General features: G+C 38.7%; 1 protein-coding gene across 1 annotated transcript; it reads left to right on the top strand.

Moving 5' to 3' along the window:
- The first annotated feature begins 6 nt into the window (after window positions 1-6).
- Window positions 7-13,946, top strand: GOLT1B (golgi transport 1B). Its single transcript, NM_001046215.2, is given in 5 exon segments — window positions 7-148; window positions 8,577-8,668; window positions 10,259-10,437; window positions 11,210-11,291; window positions 13,419-13,946. Coding segments are annotated over 5 exon segments (417 nt in total). The 5' UTR covers window positions 7-123; the 3' UTR covers window positions 13,458-13,946.
- The last annotated feature ends 7,590 nt before the right edge of the window (window positions 13,947-21,536 follow it).

Genomic DNA, 21,536 nt, shown 5'->3' with positions numbered 1-21,536 from the left:
CTGCGTGTTTCCGGAAGACGTGGCGGCTCTCGCCTGGGCTGCTTCCCGGCTTCGTTCTCTCCACTTCGCTCCACACCCAGGGCGCTCCGAGGTGCTGTTGCCGCCGCCCTCACCTCTGCAGCCATGATCTCGTTAACGGACACACAGAGTAAGCACCTGCCCCGAGGCCCCGCCTCAAGCCCCGCACACACCTTCCTCGGTCTGGGTCTCGCCCGCCTTCCCCTTTGCCTGCCCGGGTCAATGAATGAAGCTCCGCGATGGGGGCGGTGGCCTGCAATACTCAGCTAGGACTGCGGGACCCTGGAGGGCTTCCTGGAGGAGCCGGGTGCTGGACTTGCGGCTGCGGACCTGGCGGGAGGGGAGAGTCAGTGGGGTCTGGGGAGACGCCCGAGCTGGGGAAGGGGAGCTTTCGCCGAGCGCGCGGGGGTCGCGCCGCTCTCACTCTCAGGAAGATGGGCGCTTTGTTCCTGCGGGCGGCCGCTAGAGAAAGTTTGATGCGCGATGCCAGCGGCCCACTCTTGGGGATATTTTTGCACTTGACATACTTGGGGTCCTCTACAAGTTACTGCTGGTGGTTTGGAGGCCGTGTTTTAAATGTCATCCATGATAGGCTCTTTTTGGAAATGTGCTTACGCTTAAATATTTTGAGTATTTGCTTTTTGCCACCAGTGGAAGCAACCTTTTAAAAATCCCTTGAAATATCTTCACTTTTCTATCGGCTGCTGTCTTCCCAATCGTAAACTTTGTGTTCAGTTAAACGACTTCTTTCGTTAATATTGTATTTTGTGCTTTGCGGTATGTTTTATTATTTTAGCATCTTTCTGTCTGCCACTGAGTTCTCCAGCCTATCTTATCTCTAAGATTCATATTGCTGTCTGTTTCCTTTCAATATAAAATTTCCCTTTCAATATAAAATATAAAAGGGGTAGTTTTCTACCCCTTTTTGTCAGTGTTAATAATTTTGTATTTACGTATCTGCCACCCCTGTGCTTCCTGTCTTTTGATGGTAGTGATAGTCTTTTTAATCTCACTTTATCTGCCATGCCTTTTTTTTTTTATTCTGTATAACTTACTTGAATTTTAAAGATTTTTAAGAATTTAACAGTCTGTTGGAATAAAAAATAGAACTTCCTTTAAAAATGGCTTATTTTAAAGTGAAGTCGTAAGGTTTGGATTCAAGTCTTGACTAAGTTGAACTTCACCAAGCTTCTTATAACTCCTGCACGCACTGCCACCCCAGGAAGGGTCCCTCCCTTCCTCAGATTGAACTGGGTCTGCACTGTGAGTGCCCATTTTGGTGTATCTGTTCTGATCAGATATAGAGTCCTTTTCTGTTTCTAGGTTTTTATGTTTGGGTTGGTTTTTTTGTTTTGGTTTGGTTTGGTTTAGTGTTATAATAAAACTACCTATTATATAAAAGCATCTCATATCAGTTTACCATGTGCTTTCATGTAAAATGTTTTCTTTAGTTCTAAAAGCCTTGTAAAGCAAAGAAGAATATATCTCTTGTATAAATTAAAGAAGGCTCAAAAGAAATCCAGTGTATAATCATGAGGAAAGCAAGAGAAACAAGACTTGATCCCAGGTCTGCAGGCTCAAAAATCTTTGTTCTTTTCACTGTATCCTGCTAGCATCTAAGAAGACTTGATGTTAAGTTTATTTGAAATCTATCTTAGAGGGATGAAATTTTCCCATAGCAAAAAATAGTTTCAACAGTAGATATTTATTCTTTAGAATTATGCATTGATTTTTTGAGAGATTGGGTAGAATATTCAGAGCCTATTTTTGTTATGAGGCAGAATTCTGGTCCTCTTGACTGAAACCCAGAATTTAGCAGAATACTACACATAAATTGCTAGAATTTATTTCTAATAGTACTACTAATTACTCAGAGGAGGTACTTGATCTTTGCGTAGTTTTCCTATCTGTTAATACTCCTGTCTGAGTCTGTGATTATTACATATATATATTATTTACTTACCTTGTGCATATAGATTCTCCTAATTTACATCCTTCCAAAAACCAGAACGAGGGGGTTGGGTTGGAATATGGGCAGAATAGGCAGCATTCTCCTCACTTCATTACAGTGATGAAGAGGAGGAAATTAACTCTTTGCTGCTCATTTGCTGAATATTTTAAATAGATAATGGATGAGAATACAAAATGATTAGTGGACCAAAAGCTCTTTGGATTTCAACTGGTGTTTGTGTGTGTGTTCAACTGTAGGAATTGGCCATCATTCAAGTGACTTACCAAGATTAGTCTGGGATCCCCATTCTGGGAGACAGTGATCAAGTACTAGTCATAGTAAAAAAGCAGTTCATGACTTTTTAAGGGAATTCTATAATCCCTTCCAGTACCCTGCCCCGCAAAAAAACCCACAAAATTTATTGAGGAGGCTGGAGTGGGGCAGTTGCCATGCTACCTCTAAAGCTTTACTTCATTATGTAACATTGCCTAAATTCTACCATGATGTTGAGTTGAGTTTTTATTATAACATTTTCTCTTTTTGAAAGGGCATAGACAGCGCTTCCTTGAAATGTCTTAAATAAGAAATCAAAGTGCTAAGGTGATTGTCATTGGACTAAGAATATCTCTACTTATCCAATTTCTACAATAAGCTTTTGATTTTAGATAAATTACTTTTATTAGATTTTTTTTAATTAGATTGTGCTTTAAAAATACACATATCTGTGTGCATGTGCACATGCATGCATGCACATGGGCAAGAAGAATGAAATTTTAATAATGCACAAGAAAATACATTTATTTTCAGTCAGTTCAGTTGCTCAGTCGTGTCCGACTCTTTGCAACCCCATGGACTGCAGCACGCCAGGCTTCCCTGTCCATCACCAACTCTGAGAGCTTACTCAAACTCATGTCCATTGAGTCAGTGATGCCATCCAACCATCTCATCCTCTGTCGTCCCCTTCTCCTCCTGCATTCAGTCTTTCCCAGCATCAGGGTCTTTTCAGATGAGTCAGTTCTTCTCATCATATGGCCAGAGGATTGGAGTTTCAGCTTCAGCATCAGTCCTTCCAATGAATATTCAACTGATTTCCTTTAGGATTGACTGGTTGGATCTCCTTGCAGTCCAAGGGACTCTTGAGAGTCTTCTCCAACACCACAGTTCAAAAGCATCAGTTCTTTGGCACTCAGCTTTCTTTAGTCCAACTCTCACATCCATACATGACTACTGGAAAAACCATACCTTTGACTAGATGGACCTTTGTTGGCAAAGTAATATCTCTGCTTTTTAATATGCTGTCTAGGTTGGTCATAACTTTTCTTCCAAAGAGCAAGCGTCTTTTAATTTCGTGGCTGCAGTCACCATCTGCAGTGATTTTGGAGCCCAAGAAAATAAAGTCTGTAACTATTTCCATTGTTTCCCCATCTATTTGCCATGAAATGATGGGACCAGATGCCATGATCTTAGTTTTCTGAATGTTGAGCTTTAAGCCAACTTTTTCACTCTCTTTCACTTTCATCAAGAGGCTCTTTAGTTCTTCTTCACTTTCTGCCATAAGGGTGGTGTCATCTGCATATCTGAGGTTACTGATATTTCTCCCAGCAATCTTGATTCCAGCTTGTGCTTTATCCAGTCCAGTGTTTCCCATGATGTACTCTGCATATAAGTTAAATAAGCAGGGTGACAATATACAGCCTTGACATACTCCTTTTCTGAATTGGAACCAGTCTGTTGTTCCATGTCCAGTTCTAACTGTTGCTTCTTGACCTGCATACGGATTTCTCAGGAGGCAGGTCAGGTAGTCTGGTATTCCCATCCCATGTGGGCAACTTAAGACTCAGATTAGTAACTCATCCTTAATCACAGAAACGGCAGATGTGTGTGTATGGAGGGGGACGGGTGTTGGGTGGGAGGGGAGTGGGTGGGGTTTGGCTAGAATTCAAATCTAGTCTTGAGGCTCCACAGTTTATAACTATAACTTGGGAACTGAAACATTCCACTGCTTTACCCAGTGCAGTCCAGCAAGAGAGGGTTGCCTCTAACATTTTTGCCAAAACAGTAGCAGGTTATTGCCAAACAGTCGCTCATGTGAATGGGTCAAAAGGCTCAAACTGCTTCGCTGTTCCATTTTCTCCCCTCCAGTTCTTCCCTAAGCCTATGTATTCACAAGCCCTCTGGTTATTAAAGCACTACTTGGAGCTGCCCTCTCACCATCAGAATCAAACCCAGTAAAATAAACATGCTGTTCATGCTGAACAGCGAGGCCAGTTTGAGTCTTTGGCACATTCAAATTAGGGACTATATGGCAATAGCCTGCCGGTGTTTCGGCAGAAATGTTAGCGGCAACCCACTCTTACTGGACTGTACTGGGTAAAGCAGTGGAATGTTTCGGTTCCCGTGATATAGTTATAAGCTGTGGAGCCTCAAGACTAGATTTGAATTCCAGCCAAACCCCACACACTTCCCTCCCACTCAGCACCCGTCCCCCTCCACACACACCCATATTTGCCGATTCTGTGATCAAGGATGAGTTACTAATCTGAGTCTTAAGTTGCCCACATGAAACATGGAGCCAGTAATACTTTTTAACCCCCCAGTTTTGCCAAAGGAATTAGGACATTTGTTTAGACATCTCATGGCTCAGACAGTAAAGCGTCTGTCTGCAATGCAGGATCGATCCCTGGGTCGGGAAGATCCCCTAGAGAAGGAAATGGCAGCCCACTCCAGTACTCTTGCCTGGAAAATCCCATGGATGGAGGAGCCTGGGAGGCTACAGTCCATGGGGTTGCAAAGAGTCGGACACGACTGAGCAATGTCACTTTCACTTTCATTCGTTAAATGTAAAACCATATACATGGTCTTTCTTTTTCACTGCAGTTTTTAATAACATACCTGACATTATGTTAGTAACAAGCTGATTATATTAAACTTAAATCACCTAAAGATGCTTCTCCCAGAAGTTCAGCATACCCCAATACCCTTGAGTTTCATTTAATCTGATGTATTTAACTGGGGGGAGGGGGATCCTTTGGGAAGCAGTATGGCATGATGGTTAAGCACAGGGACTTTGGATTCTAATAGACCTGAGTTCAAATGCTTAACCAGGTGTGTGACTTTGGGCAAATGAAGTCAATTCTCTAAACCTCAGTTTCCTCTGTCTCTAAGATGCTGTAATGATACCTACCTTGCAATATTACTGGGAGAATTAAGTTCAGTAAGAGATGTGAAGCACTTCATAAAGGCCAATTCATGGTAAATTCTCAGCATATAGTATGTTTATTGCCATATAATTTCCTTTCTGAAGAACAAACATCTCAACATGTCTATGTTATCGTTAGGACAACTTGTGAAAAAAATAGAAATGGGTTGTATTTAAGTAACCGTGAACTTCCTGATGTTCAAGCTGGTTTTAGAAAAGGCAGAGGAACCAGAGATCAAATTGCCAACATCCGCTGGATTATGGAAAAAGCAAGAGAGTTCCAGAAGAACATCTATTTCTGCTTTATTGACTATGCCAAAACCTTTGACTGTGTGGATCACAATAAACTGTGGAAAATTCTGAAAGAGATGGGAATACCAGACCACCTGATCTGCCTCTTGAGAAATTTGTATGCAGGTCAGGAAGCAACTGACCTGGACATGGAACTGGACCTGGACAAGTTAGAACTGGACATGGAACAACAGACTGGTTCCAAATAGGAAAAGGAGTGCATCAAGGCTGTATATTGTCACCCTGCTTATTTAACTTATATGCAGAGTACATCATGAGAAACGCTGGACTGGAAGAAACACAAGCTGGAATCAAGATGGCCGGGAGAAGTGTCAATAACCTCAGATATGCAGATGACACCACCCTTATGGCAGAAAGTGAAGAGGAACTAAAAAGCCTCTTGATGAAGGTGAAAGAGGAGAGTGAAAAAGTTGGCTTAAAGCTCAACACTCAGAAGATGAAGATCATGGCATCTGGTCCCATCACTTCATGGGAAATAGATGGGGAAACAGTGTCAGACTTTATTTTTTTGGTCTCCAAAATCACTGCAGATGGTGACTGCAGCCATGAAATTAAAAGACGCTTGCTCCTTGGAAGGAAAGTTATAACCAACCTAGATACCATATTCAAAAGCAGGGACATTACTTTGCCAACAAAGGTTCGTCTAGTCCAGGCTATGGTTTTTCCTGTGATCATGTATGGATGTGAGAGTTGGACTGTGAAGAAGGCTGAGCACCGAAGAATTGATGCTTTTGAACTGTGGTGTTGGAGAAGACTCTTGAGAGTCCCTTGGACTGCAAGGAGATCCAACCAGTCCATTCTGAAGGAGATCAGCCCTGGGATTTCTTTGGAAGGAATGATGCTAAAGCTGAAACTCCAGTACTTTGGCCACCTCATGTGAAGAGTTGACTCATTGGAAAAGACTCTGATGCTGGGAGGGATTGGGGGCAGGAGGAGAAGGGGACGACAGAAGATGAGATGGCTGGATGGCGTCACTGACTCGATGGACGTGAGTCTGGGTGAACTGCGGGAGTTGGGGATGGACAGGGAGGCCTGGCGTGCTGCGATTCATGGGGTCGCAAAGAGTTGGACACTACTGAACTGAACTGAACTAAGTAAGTAACCCAGCTGCCAGTGATTAAATCTTAACTACTAAATAGTTATTTAATGGATTGTTACTTGCTCATTTGTCCATATTTTTCTCTCAGAAATTATGTCTGACATCTGTATAGTTATTTTGGTAAGTTCTCCTGAAGCATTTAAGCATGAAAGAATCAGCCTCCAACTTTCTCAAGAATTTATGTCCATGGTATACACTTTCCAGTGTATTTATGGACAGGTACTTTGCTGACAAAGGTCCATATAGTCAAAGCTATGATTTTTCCAGTAGTCTTGTATGGATGTGAGAGTTGGACCATAAAGAAAGCTGAGTGGCACCGAAGAATTGATGCTTTTCAAATGTGGTGTTGGAGAAGACTGTTGAGAGTCCCTTGGACTGTAAGCAGATCAAACCAGTCAGTCCTAAAGGAAATCAGTCCTGAATATTCATTGAAAGGACTGATGCTGAAGCTTCAATACTTTGGCCACTTGATGCTAAGAGCCAGCTCATTGGAAAAGACCCTGATGCTGGGAAAGATTGAAGCCTGGAGGAAAACAGGGACGACAGAGGATGAGAAGGTTGGATGGCATCACCGACTCGATGGATATGTGTTTGAGTAAGCTCCGGGAGTTGGTGGTGGACAGGGAAGCCTGGTGTGCTGCAGTCCACAGGGTCGCAAAGAGTCGGACACAACTGAGTGACTGAACTGGACTGAATCTGAATTCTTTTAGTCTAACTCTCAGAGAAAAAGGTAGCTGGAATGGGAGGCAGTCATTAACTGTAAATTGAAGTGAAGGATGTTGAAGAAGACAAATGTAAATTTTTAAACTCATTGGAACATTTTACATGGCCTAAATTTTTAAGGAGCTGTGACTTAGATTTCAGCTTGCTGGAGCTGAGGTAACAGATCAGAAATCACTACTGCGTATATAAAATTGTATTTCCCAAAATATGGCAGTTTCAGTTCAGATCCATTATTTTCTACAGGTAGTGCTGCTAGGTAAAGTAAGGATTGATGACTGTTTTCCTGCAAGCAAAACTAAAATGAGCAAGGAAGTAATTACATGGATTGTGCTTTGTACAATTAACAGACTAGTGCAACTGTAACCATAAAAAGTTGAGACTCTTCAGAAGTACAAATAAGTCTAGGGAATGTAGAGGCAATAAAATCATTAGTTTTATATAAAGAGTAAGCAGAGCCTTAAAAGCTTATACTTTCCACTACTCTATACTCAGTCCCTAGAACAGTTGCCAACATCTAGGAGTTGATCAACAATTTTTTGTTTCTGAGTGAAGAAGTAAAGACCCAGAATGTTAATATTAGGTAAAACAGTGTTGGAGAGATGGTTTTAGGACTCAGACTAAATGTGTGAATAGGTGCATAGTTGAGAGAGACTTATAGTAGATAAATGCATAATAAACCATCAGGAAGTCAAAGTGATGTCTCACCTTCTGAATATTAACTTTTAGAGGAGACAGCTACTTAATTCTCAGAATCTCTCGTGTTGCCATTGTGAGAAGCAGCGCATAATAGAGTGAAGTCTGTTGTACTGACGTCCTGTAGCATTTCTGGTAGGTTAAGCATTTTAAGAAGAAACTGCAGGTCTTGTGCATATAAACACTAGTCCTGGAACATAAAAGGAGAAGAGGGGACAAAGTACAAGTAAACCCATATACTTATGTCTGCAGCCAAAAGGTTTCTTGGGAGGAAAAAAATACATAACCAAAGGTTTAGAATCCTGATTCATCTTTCTCTATTATGGGTATGTTTGTGAGAAGTCCTCTGTTTCGTATAAGGAGCAGAAATTCTTAACTCATTTTAAATTTGAGAGTAATTTTCTGATGTTAATTTAATTTGTTATAGTTTATAAAGAATGTCATTGTAAGTTAACCTGCAGTGTTGGGACCCATGTTTCCTTATCAGTCAAAAGAAAAACTGAACAATCTTTCCTAGTTTACAGGAATCTGAATGTAACTTTACTTTTGCTCTACCCTTAACTGTATGACTTATGTTGCAGAAATTGGAATGGGATTAACAGGATTTGGAGTGTTCTTCTTATTCTTTGGAATGATCCTCTTTTTTGACAAAGCACTACTGGCTATTGGAAATGTGAGTGTTTCAACATATATTTTAACTACATTCATAATGAAATTTTAACTTAATACAAATGAATTATTGCCAGCTGTAAAACCAGGGGAAGATAATTCACTGTTACTCATATGAAGATTCCTGTTACATTTTCTGTTTCCATCAGGAATGAAACTTGCAAGCTTACTGTTTAAATAAAAGGTAAACACTTAATGAGGTTTTCTAATCCCATAACTGCTTGGTTAAATATTTTGATATGTGATTTACAATAGAGTAAAATCAAGACTACCTCTGAGTAGTTCAAAGTAGATGACTTCAAAGCCCCATGTCTTGGTAAATTTGTTAATGTTGTTTTGACTTGAAATATCTGAGATTTAAAATTTACCTCAATAGCATAAGATGAAGAGTTTTTTAAAACCACTTCAACCTTTAAAATATATACCTCTATGAATAATTGGCTTGCTAAGAAAGGTGTGTATATTGTTTATTTGGAATGTATACTCTTTTGTATGGTGAAGTCTCTGCAAGAGCCCTAGAAATTAGTAACCCTCTTAAAAAAAAGTGTTAGTTGCTCACTCATGTCCAACTCTTAGTGCCCCCGTGGTCTGTAGCCAGGGTCCTCTGTCCACGGATTTCTCCAGGCAAGACTACTGGAGTTGGTTGCCATGCCCTTCTCCAGGGGATCTTCCCAACCCAGGGATTTACCGTCTGAGCCCCCAGGGAAGCCCAGTAACCCTCCTAAGAGGGCAGTAAAGTCATTGAGTAAGGATGGAATAGTTTTGAAGTGTATATTAACATTGGGCTTTTAATTGGACATTGGAAAATATAAAGGATAACAAAATTGTTCAGAATTAATGTTTTAATAAACAGTAACATCAACAGTGTTGGCATCTCAGAATGTGAAACTTAAACATTAGGCTTAATAAATATTTGTGTGAAATATTTTTCCCCAAAGTACAGTAATGAAGAAAGGCAAGTGTTTGGGAATAAAACCTGGGAGAAAACAAGTTTTTAGTTGACCACCGTCTCTTGTCCATTGTCTGAAAACATACAGAATATATTTGAGAAGGCACAGCTGTGTTTCATATCAGCTGCTCCCAGACTTCTGGAATTAATAAAACTAGGATCTTCCTCCTGGGTTTGTGTGATTTCTTCTACTACCAAATGGGCCATGTCAGGTTTTCACCCATCTGTAGGAACTGCTGTCAGTCCTGATAAAAGTTTTCAGAACCAGGAGTCCCTTCAGTTGATACTTTACAGGCACCTACTCTCTTTCGCCTTGCGGCTCGTCTTGTTAATAGACAAAGCTCTCACCATCTAGCTAAACCTGGGGAAACCACCGCAGGTGCAGACACCCGTGGGCAATGCCTCATTTGTCTTTCCTTCTCTTTTCTTCATCTGATCACAACAGCAGAGGGCTGAGCAGAGAGGGATGTAACTACCACTTCAACATGGTTCTGCCTCTTGTGTGCATCGGTGGCCTTCTCTGGCCAGTTGGCCACATTAAAACACATGTCTTAAAGATTTATCGAATTTAGCTTTGACCTTCCTTTTCAAGCATGTACAATGCATTTAACTGCTTAACTATGTTGCATTTTCCTTCTCTTGCAGGTTTTATTTGTGGCTGGCTTGGCTTTTGTAATTGGTTTAGAAAGAACATTCAGATTCTTCTTCCAAAAACATAAAATGAAGGCTACAGGATTTTTCCTGGGTGGTGTGTTTGTGGTCCTGATTGGTTGGCCTTTGATAGGCATGATCTTTGAAATTTATGGATTCTTTCTCTTGTTCAGGTAAGTCAACTATTTTATTATTTCAGTAAACCATTATGTCAGATAATTATTACAGAAACCCAGGTGTGTTTATCAAGTGCAGATGATTGCTTGTGTCAGGGTATAAATTAACTTGTAAAGCATTTTCAGTGCTATAAAATTTACTTTGGTGGCATCTTAAGACACTCTGTCTCTGTTTGCTATTTTCATCAACCAACCAGTGATAGATCAATCCAGCGTTTTAACATGTAGAACCTGATACTGCACAGTTATTGCCACTTGATGATGCTTTCTTTAGTGCGTGCAGAAGTTAAAAAATTTTGGACCAAATACATTATGGGAGGTTTTGATCATTTAATATTTTATGAATGCCGCTTACCAAGTAAATAATAGTATACAATGTGAGAAAACACTTTTAAGTACGGTTGATTAAATTATTTATTCAAGAAAGGTATATCATTTGTCTTCTATCTGCCAAGCACTGTATTGCCCACAGGAAACATAAAAACTAAGTGCCAAATCTGCTTTAAGGAATCTCTCATTTCTGATCCATGAAATAGACTGTACAGGAACTGGTGGGATATAGTAGTAATGTGGTTATAGATGTGCATGCAGAATGTCACAGAGCACAACTAAAGAAGGGATCACATCCAGGGAGAGGGAAGAAATGGTAACTGAATTTTGAAGTTGCTTAAAAGTTCAAAATTTTAACAAAATTTCTTTTTGTGTGGCTAACAGTCGATTTTGGTGATAGAGAATCTGTTTGTTCTAAGACCTTTTCCCCCTCTCCCAGGGGCTTCTTTCCTGTGGTTGTTGGCTTTATTAGAAGAGTGCCAGTCCTTGGATCACTCTTGAACTTACCTGGAATTAGATCGGTAAGTAATCCTATATTTAGCAACATATTTTTTGAACCATTAAAATAAGTGCTCTCTGGGAGAAAGAATGGTTTGGGAGTTTGGGGTTAGCAGATGTAAACTATTATATTTAGAATGGATAAACAACAATATCCTGCTGTATAGCACAGAGAACTATATTCAGCATCCTGCGATAAATCATTACAGAAAAGAATATAAAAAAGAATATACGTATATATATGTATAACTGAATCACTTGGCTTTACAGCAGAAATTAACACAATGTTGTAAATCAACTACAATTTTTAAATTGTTTAAATAAAATAAAAATTTTAAAGATAAATAATTGTTCTCTGATGCTCTTTTTGAATTGATATCATGATTGATATGTTTTTATTATGATATAAACAGTTGCATCACATAAATTGTGGTTACAGTGAATAACAATATAATCATTACTAAACCTATAAAATCTGAAATTTGGTTTCACTGTATCCACATTTAATGTTGTTTTCCTTTTTTCATGTGACTTGGATTGCTGTGTTACCTTTCTCTTTGAGAGTTCAAAGCACCTTTCAATTAACTTTTATAAGAGCTCTAATTTTAGAAGCAATAATATAAAAGAACACCATTATTTCTTACAAATATGTTCTCTCTTAGACTGTATCACCAAATGGAGTGTGTTGAAACAATTAAATAAAGCATTGTGATACTGAGAGTCAGATGATAAAATTCTGTTCCCAGTTCTGTCCACAGTTAGAACAGTCTTGTCAAATCTGTATCTCCAGGGCAGGCCATCAACTTCTTACAGATGTTTGCAGATTTGCATAGATGCTTCTAGAGATACTCCATAGCATGTATTGAATTCTCAAAGAGCTAAAGGATGGCTTTCCCACCAAGGAATAGGTACCACTGTAAGCCTGATCTCATTTCAATTTTAGAGTCAGAATCTCACAGCTCAGATAACCTAGATATTTGAAGTTACCTTTAGAGAGAAAATGTGCTTTCTCTCCACCTGAATTTGTCATAAAATTCTAGTGAATTCATGAGTGCCAGTCACTTATTTGCAATAATATAAAATGTTGGGACCTAGGCTTATAGGGGTATATCCTGATTTCATTTGCATTAATCCCCAAACTCATACAATAGTCACTGTTGTTTATACTTAGAATGTCTTTTGAATGTACTAAAACTTCTAGTTATATAGAGTTGTACTTATTAATCATGTCCCTAATTTAAGAATTCTTCAGTATTTGCATAAATGAACATTCAGTGCTATAAATTTTGTTTTCTACTATTGCTTCATTAAAATAAATAAGCATTTCTTAATATTATTATTTTTTTATTATTAAGTAAAAGTATGAACAGTGATAAAAAAAAAGGGGTAAATGACTGCTACATTTTGATAGTATTGTAGCCACTTGGGTTATGTAACTTAATATCTTCACTAATTACTTTGTTTTAACATCTGTTTGCATCACCATCTGGAATGCTGAAGAAAGCCCAATTGCTTTGTATTTGGGGTGGAGTAATCAAGTAAATAACCACTTACATTACTATGTGTTAAAACTTAAGTTCTGTAATTACCGATTTATGTTGCATCATTAAGTCTCTTTTTAATGTCATTGCCACTTTCAGTCTGAAGTCCAGAATACACATTTAAAGTATTTTTAGTCAATAGCTGTTGTTAATTATTGAACTTAATGGAGCTAAATCTGTTTGTTCAAAGACTACATAGGCCCAGAAGAGATCCACAATAATGGTCAGTTGAAATAATATTATTGGGTTCATTAATGCATGAATGGCTGACATTTCAGCTTTTTTTTTTTTAATTTTTCTTTTGTTAAGCTAGAAGCGTTAACTTCATTTTATCCAGTTTTTTTAATTCATTGTGTTGCATTTCTCATGTTGCACTTTTAAAGTCATATGTATAACATGTCATGCAAAAACTTGTAGAAAAAAATTTTTTATATACATTTATGTGTCAGAAGATGGTGAGTAGTACTGGATTAGTCATTGTCGGTCATACCTTAAATTTCCACAAATCTTACAAAGCTGGGTTTTTTTAATCAACATTTAAAGTGTTGATGTGATATTTTTAAGTGCTCTAGGCTTTCTTTTAACTATCTGTTTTTCTTCTCCTTGCAGTTTGTAGATAAAGTCGGAGAAAGCAACAATATGGTATAACAACCATTGAATTGAAGACTCATTTAAAATATTGTATTATTTATAAAATCCTTTGAAGAATATTCAGCACAAAATTAAATTACCTGAAATAGCTTGTAATGTTCTTTACAGAAGTTTAAAACGTATAGCCTACAAAGTACCAACAACAGTTAACAAAGAAGCGATGAAAACAGGCTTCTAACCAAGTCATCTAAGAGGTCAGCAAGCAAACCGAAGGAGGTGAAATCTATGTTACATGCATATTGAAACTTTTAAAGGCCATGTTTATTATTTTTCCACAGTGTGTGAAACACAGCCATCCTTAGAGGACTGTAATCCCTATTTCTTTCCTTCTTATGTTCAAGATGCAAGCATATCCATAGGCATTTGCTTTTTAGAAGTCTCCACTGCAATGGCAAAAATATTTCCAGTTGCACTGTGTCTCTGAAAATGATGCATGAGTTAGATTGGATTATGTTATTTTAATCTATTAAAACCAGGAAAACCCAGTGTTGATGTATGAATCCCTTTTTTTTTTCTTTTGGTAAGAATATGGTTAAAATAAAACTTTCATGGTTCTTCTGAATCTTAATATTTTAAAACCAGATGAAAATCCGACCTAGATATTCTTTGTTGTAATGTTGCAAAGGTCATTCTTTACTAGCTTACAGTTTCTAAGTTACAGCTCATTCAGCACTTTTTCCTTCAGCAACACACTCTGGAAATCCTGATATTCCTTGGGACTCTCATCTGAGCATCTGTATCTTTCATGACACATGAGCATTTAACAGAAAGCCATCTCGGCCATGAAACAGTCTGTTACAAAGCTTGTTTCACTGAATGGTGTGTTCTTTAAGATACTAAGTGATACAACCCAAGTGAGATTTTTCCATGTCATGATCCAGTTTTTCCTTTTATTTTTTTTAAATTTTAGCAGTGGTTTATTATTTTGCTTTTCATACATTGGAATAACTACTGGTAATTTTTACTTTAAGATGTAACACGTTATAAGGTTAAATTTACAGCTGTTTTTTAAAGGGCTGTTCACAGAAGCCAATTTTTCCCTTATTTTCAGCTTTTTCCTAATATAAAAATCAGTATGCATAATGTGTGTTTCATACACTCGCTCTTCATCTTGAATTCGTGGAGAGAATATCTGAGTTCACACGCAAAAGTTACTTTACCATAATTAAACTGGCTATGGTTCTGAAAAACATGACACTACAAAAATGATGTGTTGTTTTCTCCCCTGTTGCTGCTCGACGGGCAGTAGGTAGGAAGCTGGGGGTGTTTCCTCAGTAGTAGTTTTCCAGGGAGGCACCCTTTTGTAGCGGTAGGAAGCCATTTCAAGAGTCATAGTACTATTTGTTTTACTACTAATGATTGTACTATTTGCTCATTTTTTTTTAACAGTTGCAAAGCTTTTTAATACATAAAATCATAATTGAAATTTGTGGTTTTTATTTACAAACATGTCTACAAGATACATTATTGCCTATGTTACTACTAGTTAAGTCTCTTGATGCACAGGGAAGTCCCATCCTTGCTCATCTAAAGAAAGAACGACTTGGTAGATAGTCTTAATGGTTCAGCCTTGTGGATTACTGTCTTTTCGGTACTGGCATTTGATTTATGACATAATCTGTGAACATAGATGATACTGACAAAATGAGACTCCTACCTCAATAGTTCATGGAATGGTAAGAAACCCTTTGTTGTCTAATGTTCTTCAAAAAAGTACTATCCTTACTTGGAGAGTGTCAAATACCTACATACTTGGGGGACTGACTTATATAAGTTGCCCTGTGGGACTCTGTTATACATATTTTTGACTGACCCATATTATTTACAGTGGCTAGATAAGTCTACCTTTTTTTAGAGCAAGAACAGTATCTGTTAATGTAAGGAGCATCTGTATTATTTAACTCCCTTGTAGACATGAATTTCTATCAAAATGTTCTTTGCACTGTAGCAGAGATCTCTTTTTCAACAATCTTGTTTCAGAAAACATGATTAGACAGAAGTGTATAAAAGATGTGATAATCTCCCAATAAGAATGAGAGGCTTGGAGCAGTTTTCAGTTTTATCAAATGTGAGTTTGGGACTGCTTGGCAGCATTGTATGTTTCTTAGAACCATTGATGAGGCTCTACTTTTAAACATAACTTGTTTTCTGACAGAAAACACTGTACATCATATTGTTTCTTCCTTTCCAAAATTAGTCTTCTGTCTGTGACCCAAAAAAAAAAAGCATCAGTTATTGCTATAAAGGTGGAAGAAAAGGTCTAATACTACTTAGCCTTAAGTGTTTCTGGCATTGTTCAAATCTATTTTCTGTAACAGAAACCTATTTGGAATGTTTTTCTTTTCCCCTTATACATTGTAATTCCTGGAATACTGCTGCTTTTAAAAGTCTCACAGATTATATGATCTAACAATTGAATATTGTAAATACACTTGTCTTACTTCTCAATAAAAGGGTACTTTTCTATTAATTGGTGGTTGTCTCAACTTGGGCTGCTAAAACAAAATTCCACAGACCAACTTACACAAGAGATGTTAGTTCTCATGGTTCTGGATTCTGGGAAGTCCAAAATGAAGATCCTGGCAGATTCAGTTCCTGGAGAGGGCCCTCTTTCTAGCTTGCAGACAGCTGCCTTCTTACTATGTCCTCACATGACATAGAAAAAGAGAATGAGCTCTCATCTCTCTTCTAATAAGGACACTAATCCCTTCATGAAGCATCCCATCTTGGTCACCTCATCTAAACTGAACTACCTCCCCATGGCCCACTCCCAGTGCCAGCATATTGGCGGTTGAGTTTTCAACGTATAAGTTTGAAGGGAACAAAACTTCAATCCATAACAATGGTCAGATGTATTTTTATTATGAAATTCTAAAAATCGAGCATTGTTCAATAACCCAACTTGTGTTTTAAATTGATGGGGAAACAGTGGAAACAGTGTCAGACTTTATTTTTGGGGGCTCCAAAATCACTGCACATGGTGATTGCAGCCATGAAATTAAAAGATGCTTGCTCCTTGGAAGGAAAGTTATGACCAACCTAGATAGCATATTCAAAAGCAGAGACATTACTTTGCCAACAAAGGTCTGTCTAGCCAAGGCTATGGTTTTTCCAGTGGTCATGTATGGATGTGAGAGTTGGACTGTGAAGAAAGCTGAGCGCCGAAAAATTGATGCTTTTGAAATGTGGTGTTGGAGAAGACTCCTGAGAGTCCCTTGGACTGCAAGGAGATCCAACCAGTCCATTCTAAAGGAGATCAGTCCTGGGTGTTCTTTGGAAGAAGTGATGCTAAAGCTGAAACTCCAGTACTTTGGCCACCTCATGCGAAGAGTTGACTCATTGGAAAAGACCGATGCTGGGAGGGATTGGGGGCAGGAGGAGAAGGGGACGACAGGATGAGATGGCTGGATGGCATTATTGATTCAACGGACGTGAGTTTGAGTGAACTCCAGGAGTTGGTGATGGACAGGGAGGCCTGGGGTGCTGCAATTCATGGGGTCGCAAAGAGTCGGACACGACTGAGTGACTGAACTGAACTGAATATGCAGTTTTCTTTTTTATAGAAGGATCATCATGTTTCATTTCCAAATTGTTTAATTATAATCAGAAATAGGCTTCAGGTAAAACAAAGTGAGCAGTGAATTTAGAAATTGGTGGAGAAATGCTTAATTTTTTTTCTCAACATGGAAGTAATATATAATATTTAAGTATTCATGACTTAAAGTCACTTAATGGCAGCAGTGTTTTGATCATAAACTTTAGTAAGGCCAAAAGCCACTGGACAAATCTATCAGTTAAGGTACACAATAAGTTTGTTGCATCCAATCATTAAACCACAAATCTTGACTATTGTCTGTTGAACTGCGAGTCTTGAATCCATTATTAAATATCCAGTACGTCTTTCTAATGGTGAAGGACAGGGAGGCCTGGTGTGCTGGAGTCCAAGGGGTCACAAAGGGTCAGACACGACTTAAGGACTAAACAACATCTTTCTAACCTTTTCCTCTGGGCTAAAAGGTTCCAACCTCTGTGTTTCTGCTTGTATCCATGTAGGAGGTTGGACATAGCATCTGCCCCAGATCCTTCAACTGATACTTTTCCATGGCCTTACCTTTACCAAGACCTGTTAAAAGGTCACCTCTATTTGACTAGGCCAAAACAGCTGGCCCTTCCATGTCCTCTCCTAGACCGTTCCACTTGTTTTGTATTTATATGGTTTTGGGAAAGAGATTCTTGAGCTTCAAAGCTTAAGTAAAGGATGGTAAAAACATTGGCCAATGAGTGGGGAGTTTTATTTTGGGTAGTGGGCCTTCTCAGCCCTAAATCTCCTAAAGCTGGTAGCTCTTTGGGGAGTTAACTTCTTCCACCCCTTTATGAGACAACTGGCCTATGGAGTTGACTGGCCTTCACAGAGAATAAAGCCAAAACAAAGTAGGAATTAAACCCAGTGACCTCAACATCCAGTACCAAAATCCTCTATTCTTTCATCAGAGGTAATTTCTATCTTTGAGTATCTTAATAGCCATATTGTCCAGGTAATCTTTCCCAAGATAGGAGCTGTTTGAAAAAGACAAACATCATATGTGATTTCTAAAAAAAAAAAAAAAAATTTGATACAAATGAACTTAATAAAGAAATAGACTCACAGACATTGAAAACAAACTTACAGTTACCAAAGTGGATGGAGTGGGGGGAAGGTAGATAAATGAAGAATTTCAGATTAACAAATACACACTACTATATATAAAATAGATAAACAACGAAGACCTACCGTAGAGCACAGGGAACTATATTCAGGGAACTATATTCAACTATATTTTGAAATAACCTATAATGGAAAAAAATCTGAAAAAGGTTTATATATATATATATATAACTGAGTATTAGTTTGCTGTGCATCTGAAGGGCTTCTCTGGTGGCTCAGACAGTTAAGAATCTGCCTGTAGTACAGGAGACTTAATAGACACTAGTTCGATCCTTGGGTCAGGAAGACCCCCTGGAGAAGCCTGGAGAATTTCCTGAAACTAATATAACCTGCACCCGAAACTAATACAACATTGTTTATAAACTATACTTCCACTCTTAAAATGTATAAATTAAACAGTTTTTTTCTAAAGGTAGGCACTGTTGTGTGTGTGAACACAGTAATCACGGATCTTGTGAGAATGCAGTTTAAACTTTGTGTTGTTTAAGTTGGGCCTGGGCACCCTGAAGTCGACTAGAAGAATTCAGATAACATCAGTGATAGGAGCAAAATTATCTGCATTAAATATGCCTTTTAAAAAAGTTTCAGAGAGAAAAACAAGTATCACGTATTTATGTACATGCAATCTAGAGAAAATGGTATGGGTGAACCTATTTGCAGGGCAGGAAGAAAGACCAGACGTTAAGAAGATACATGTGGACAGAGGCATATGCAGGAAGGGGAGGGTGAGACAAAACGGGACATGGGGATTAACATACGTAAACCACCGTGGGTGAAAAATAGATAGCTGGCGGGAACCTGATGCACAGCATAGGGAGCTCAGCTCAGTGCTTGTGATAACAGAGAGGGATGGAATGCGGGGGGGCGAGGGTGTGTGTGTGAGAGAGAGGGAGCTTCACGAGGAGGGGGACATGTGAATACATACGGTTGATTCTTCTTGTACAACAGAAACTAACACAATATTGTAAAGCAATTACACTCCAATTTTTTTTTTTTTTAATGAAGGAAAAATAGGTTTCGGATCCAATTTGTCCAATAGCCACTGCCAGGTCATCAGGTCAGCAGAATAAAATGTAATGTTTTTGCATGTCAACTGTTTTGTAATCAAATAAGTAACTTCTTTTTTAGCCCATTTCTAGATTTAGACCTGTAAAACTCTTTAACTTTTGTGATTTAACAAAAACATTTGATTGGGAGTCAATGCCTTTTTAGAACAAACTTACCTTCTCGCATGTTACTTTTGATAAGACTAGAATATTGATAACATGTCAAAGCCATTCTCCTCACTTGTGCGTATTATGCTGAAAATGGCGGCTTTGACGTAAAACATCTGCTTATGAATTCATTAGCGAACCTGTTATAGACAAAGCACATTAATTTATTTCTTCTTAAAATCGTAATTTCAAAACACAGTTTGACTGGCAATTTATTTTCCTGTCCCTCTTTCTAGAACCTTTGTGTGTGTTTGGTATGGAAAGGGGAAAAAAGACATTTTAGTTGTTTATTGATGAATGATCAGTCATTTCAGTCATGGCCGACTCCTTGCGACCCTAGGGACTGTAGCCTGCCAGGCTCCTTCTGTCCATGGGATTCTTCAGGCAAGAATACTGGAGTGGCAGTGGGTTGCTGTGCTCTCCTCCAGGGGATCTTCCCAACCCAGGGATCAAATTCACATCTCCTGCGACTCCTGCATTGCAGGTGGATTCTTTACCTGTTAAACCAGCAGGGAAGCCCAGTTGCTTGTTCAGTTCAGTTCAGTCGCTCAGTTGTGTCCAACTCTTTGCGACCCCATGAATTACAGCACGCCAGGCCTCCCTGTCCATCACCAACTCCTGGAGTTCACTCAGACTCACGTCCATCAAGTCGGTGATGCCATCCAGCCATCTCATCCTCTGTCATCCCCTTCTCCTCCGTTGCTTGTTAGGATAACCTAATAACTGGGTTTCAGTTATGAGTTCTTTTAAAATATGGTCTTTTTTCTATTGCTTTTTCTTTGGAACTTGCTACAATCCCTTGAAATTAATTTATAAAATCCTAAAACCTAATCTTTAATGTTAAGATTTTTCTCTAGATATGGTCGTAATCTTTTAGTCCTTAATTTTTATCTTCCTCCTCTCCTAAACAGTAGAAAATACTACATTCATGGTTCTGGCTCTTTCTTGCTTTAATTATGCTTTAAAGGGAGTAACTATTTCTTAAGTTTCTACCTACAAACTCCTTTATATATTTCATTCTCATTTACTAACCAAATCTCCTTTCTGCATATGACTATCAAGTCCAAATGTCAGATGCCCAAACCTCAATCTCTCTTGCAGAAGTATTTACAGGTAGATAGCATCACCCATCAGAGAAGGCAATGGCAACCCACTCCAGTGTTCTTGCCTGGAGAATCCCAGGGACAAGGGAGCCTGGTGGGCTGCCATCTATGGGGTTGCACAGAGTCGGACACAACTGTAGCGACTTGGCAGCGGCAGCAGCAGCAGCAGCACCCATCAAGCTTCAATCCCAAGACAAACTCGTCTGTTCCTTCTCCATATGCCCTGATATTTCTATTGCTAGCCATTCTCCCAGTCATGCAGACTTTAAGCTTTCAAGTTTTTTAGTTTGTGTTATCACTTTTTATTTACTACTCAAAATGTCCAAGGGTCAGAATAGGATCTATCAGCATCACTTGGGAGTTTATTAGAAATGCAGATTCTCAGGCCCCATCTCATCTGTACTCAATCAGAACACACATTTTAATGAGATTCCCAGATGATTCAAAAACACATTAATAAATACCTGCAGAGCACTACTCTAACATTTAGAAGAAAGAGATCATCTCTCTCATCCATGGTACCTTAGCACATGGTGGCCACTCTGATCCTTGTTCACTGTCTGCCTGTGTGTGTAACTGTTTCAACTAAAGAAAGTCTTGCTGAAAGTGAAAGAGGAGAGTGAAAAAGCTGGCTTAAAACTCAACATTCAAAAAACTAAGATCATGGCATCTGGTCTCATCACTTCATGGCAAATAGATGGGAAACATTGGAAACAGTGACAGACTTTATTTTCTTGGGCTCCAAAATCACTGCAGATGGTGACTGCAGCCATGAAATTAAAAGACACTTGCTCCTTGGAAGAAAAGGTATGACCAACCTAGACAGCATATTAAAAAGCAGAAATATTACTTTGCCGACAAAGGTCCGTCTAATCAAAGGTATGGTTTTTCCAGTAGTCATGTATGGATGTGAGAGTTGGACCATAAAGAAAGCTGAGTGCCAAAGAATTGATGCTTTTGAGCTGTGGTGTTGGAGAAGACTCTTGAGAGTCCCTCGGACAGCAAGGAGATCAAACCAGTCAATCCTAAAGGAAACTAGTCCTGAGTATTCATT

The sequence above is a fragment of the Bos taurus genome, chromosome 5 (assembly GCF_002263795.3).
Source record: "Bos taurus isolate L1 Dominette 01449 registration number 42190680 breed Hereford chromosome 5, ARS-UCD2.0, whole genome shotgun sequence".
In the NCBI taxonomy this organism is placed as follows: Eukaryota; Metazoa; Chordata; class Mammalia; order Artiodactyla; family Bovidae; genus Bos; species Bos taurus.
The sequence above is the reverse complement of the archived record's forward strand: the minus strand, read 5'-3'. Positions and strand labels throughout refer to the sequence as shown.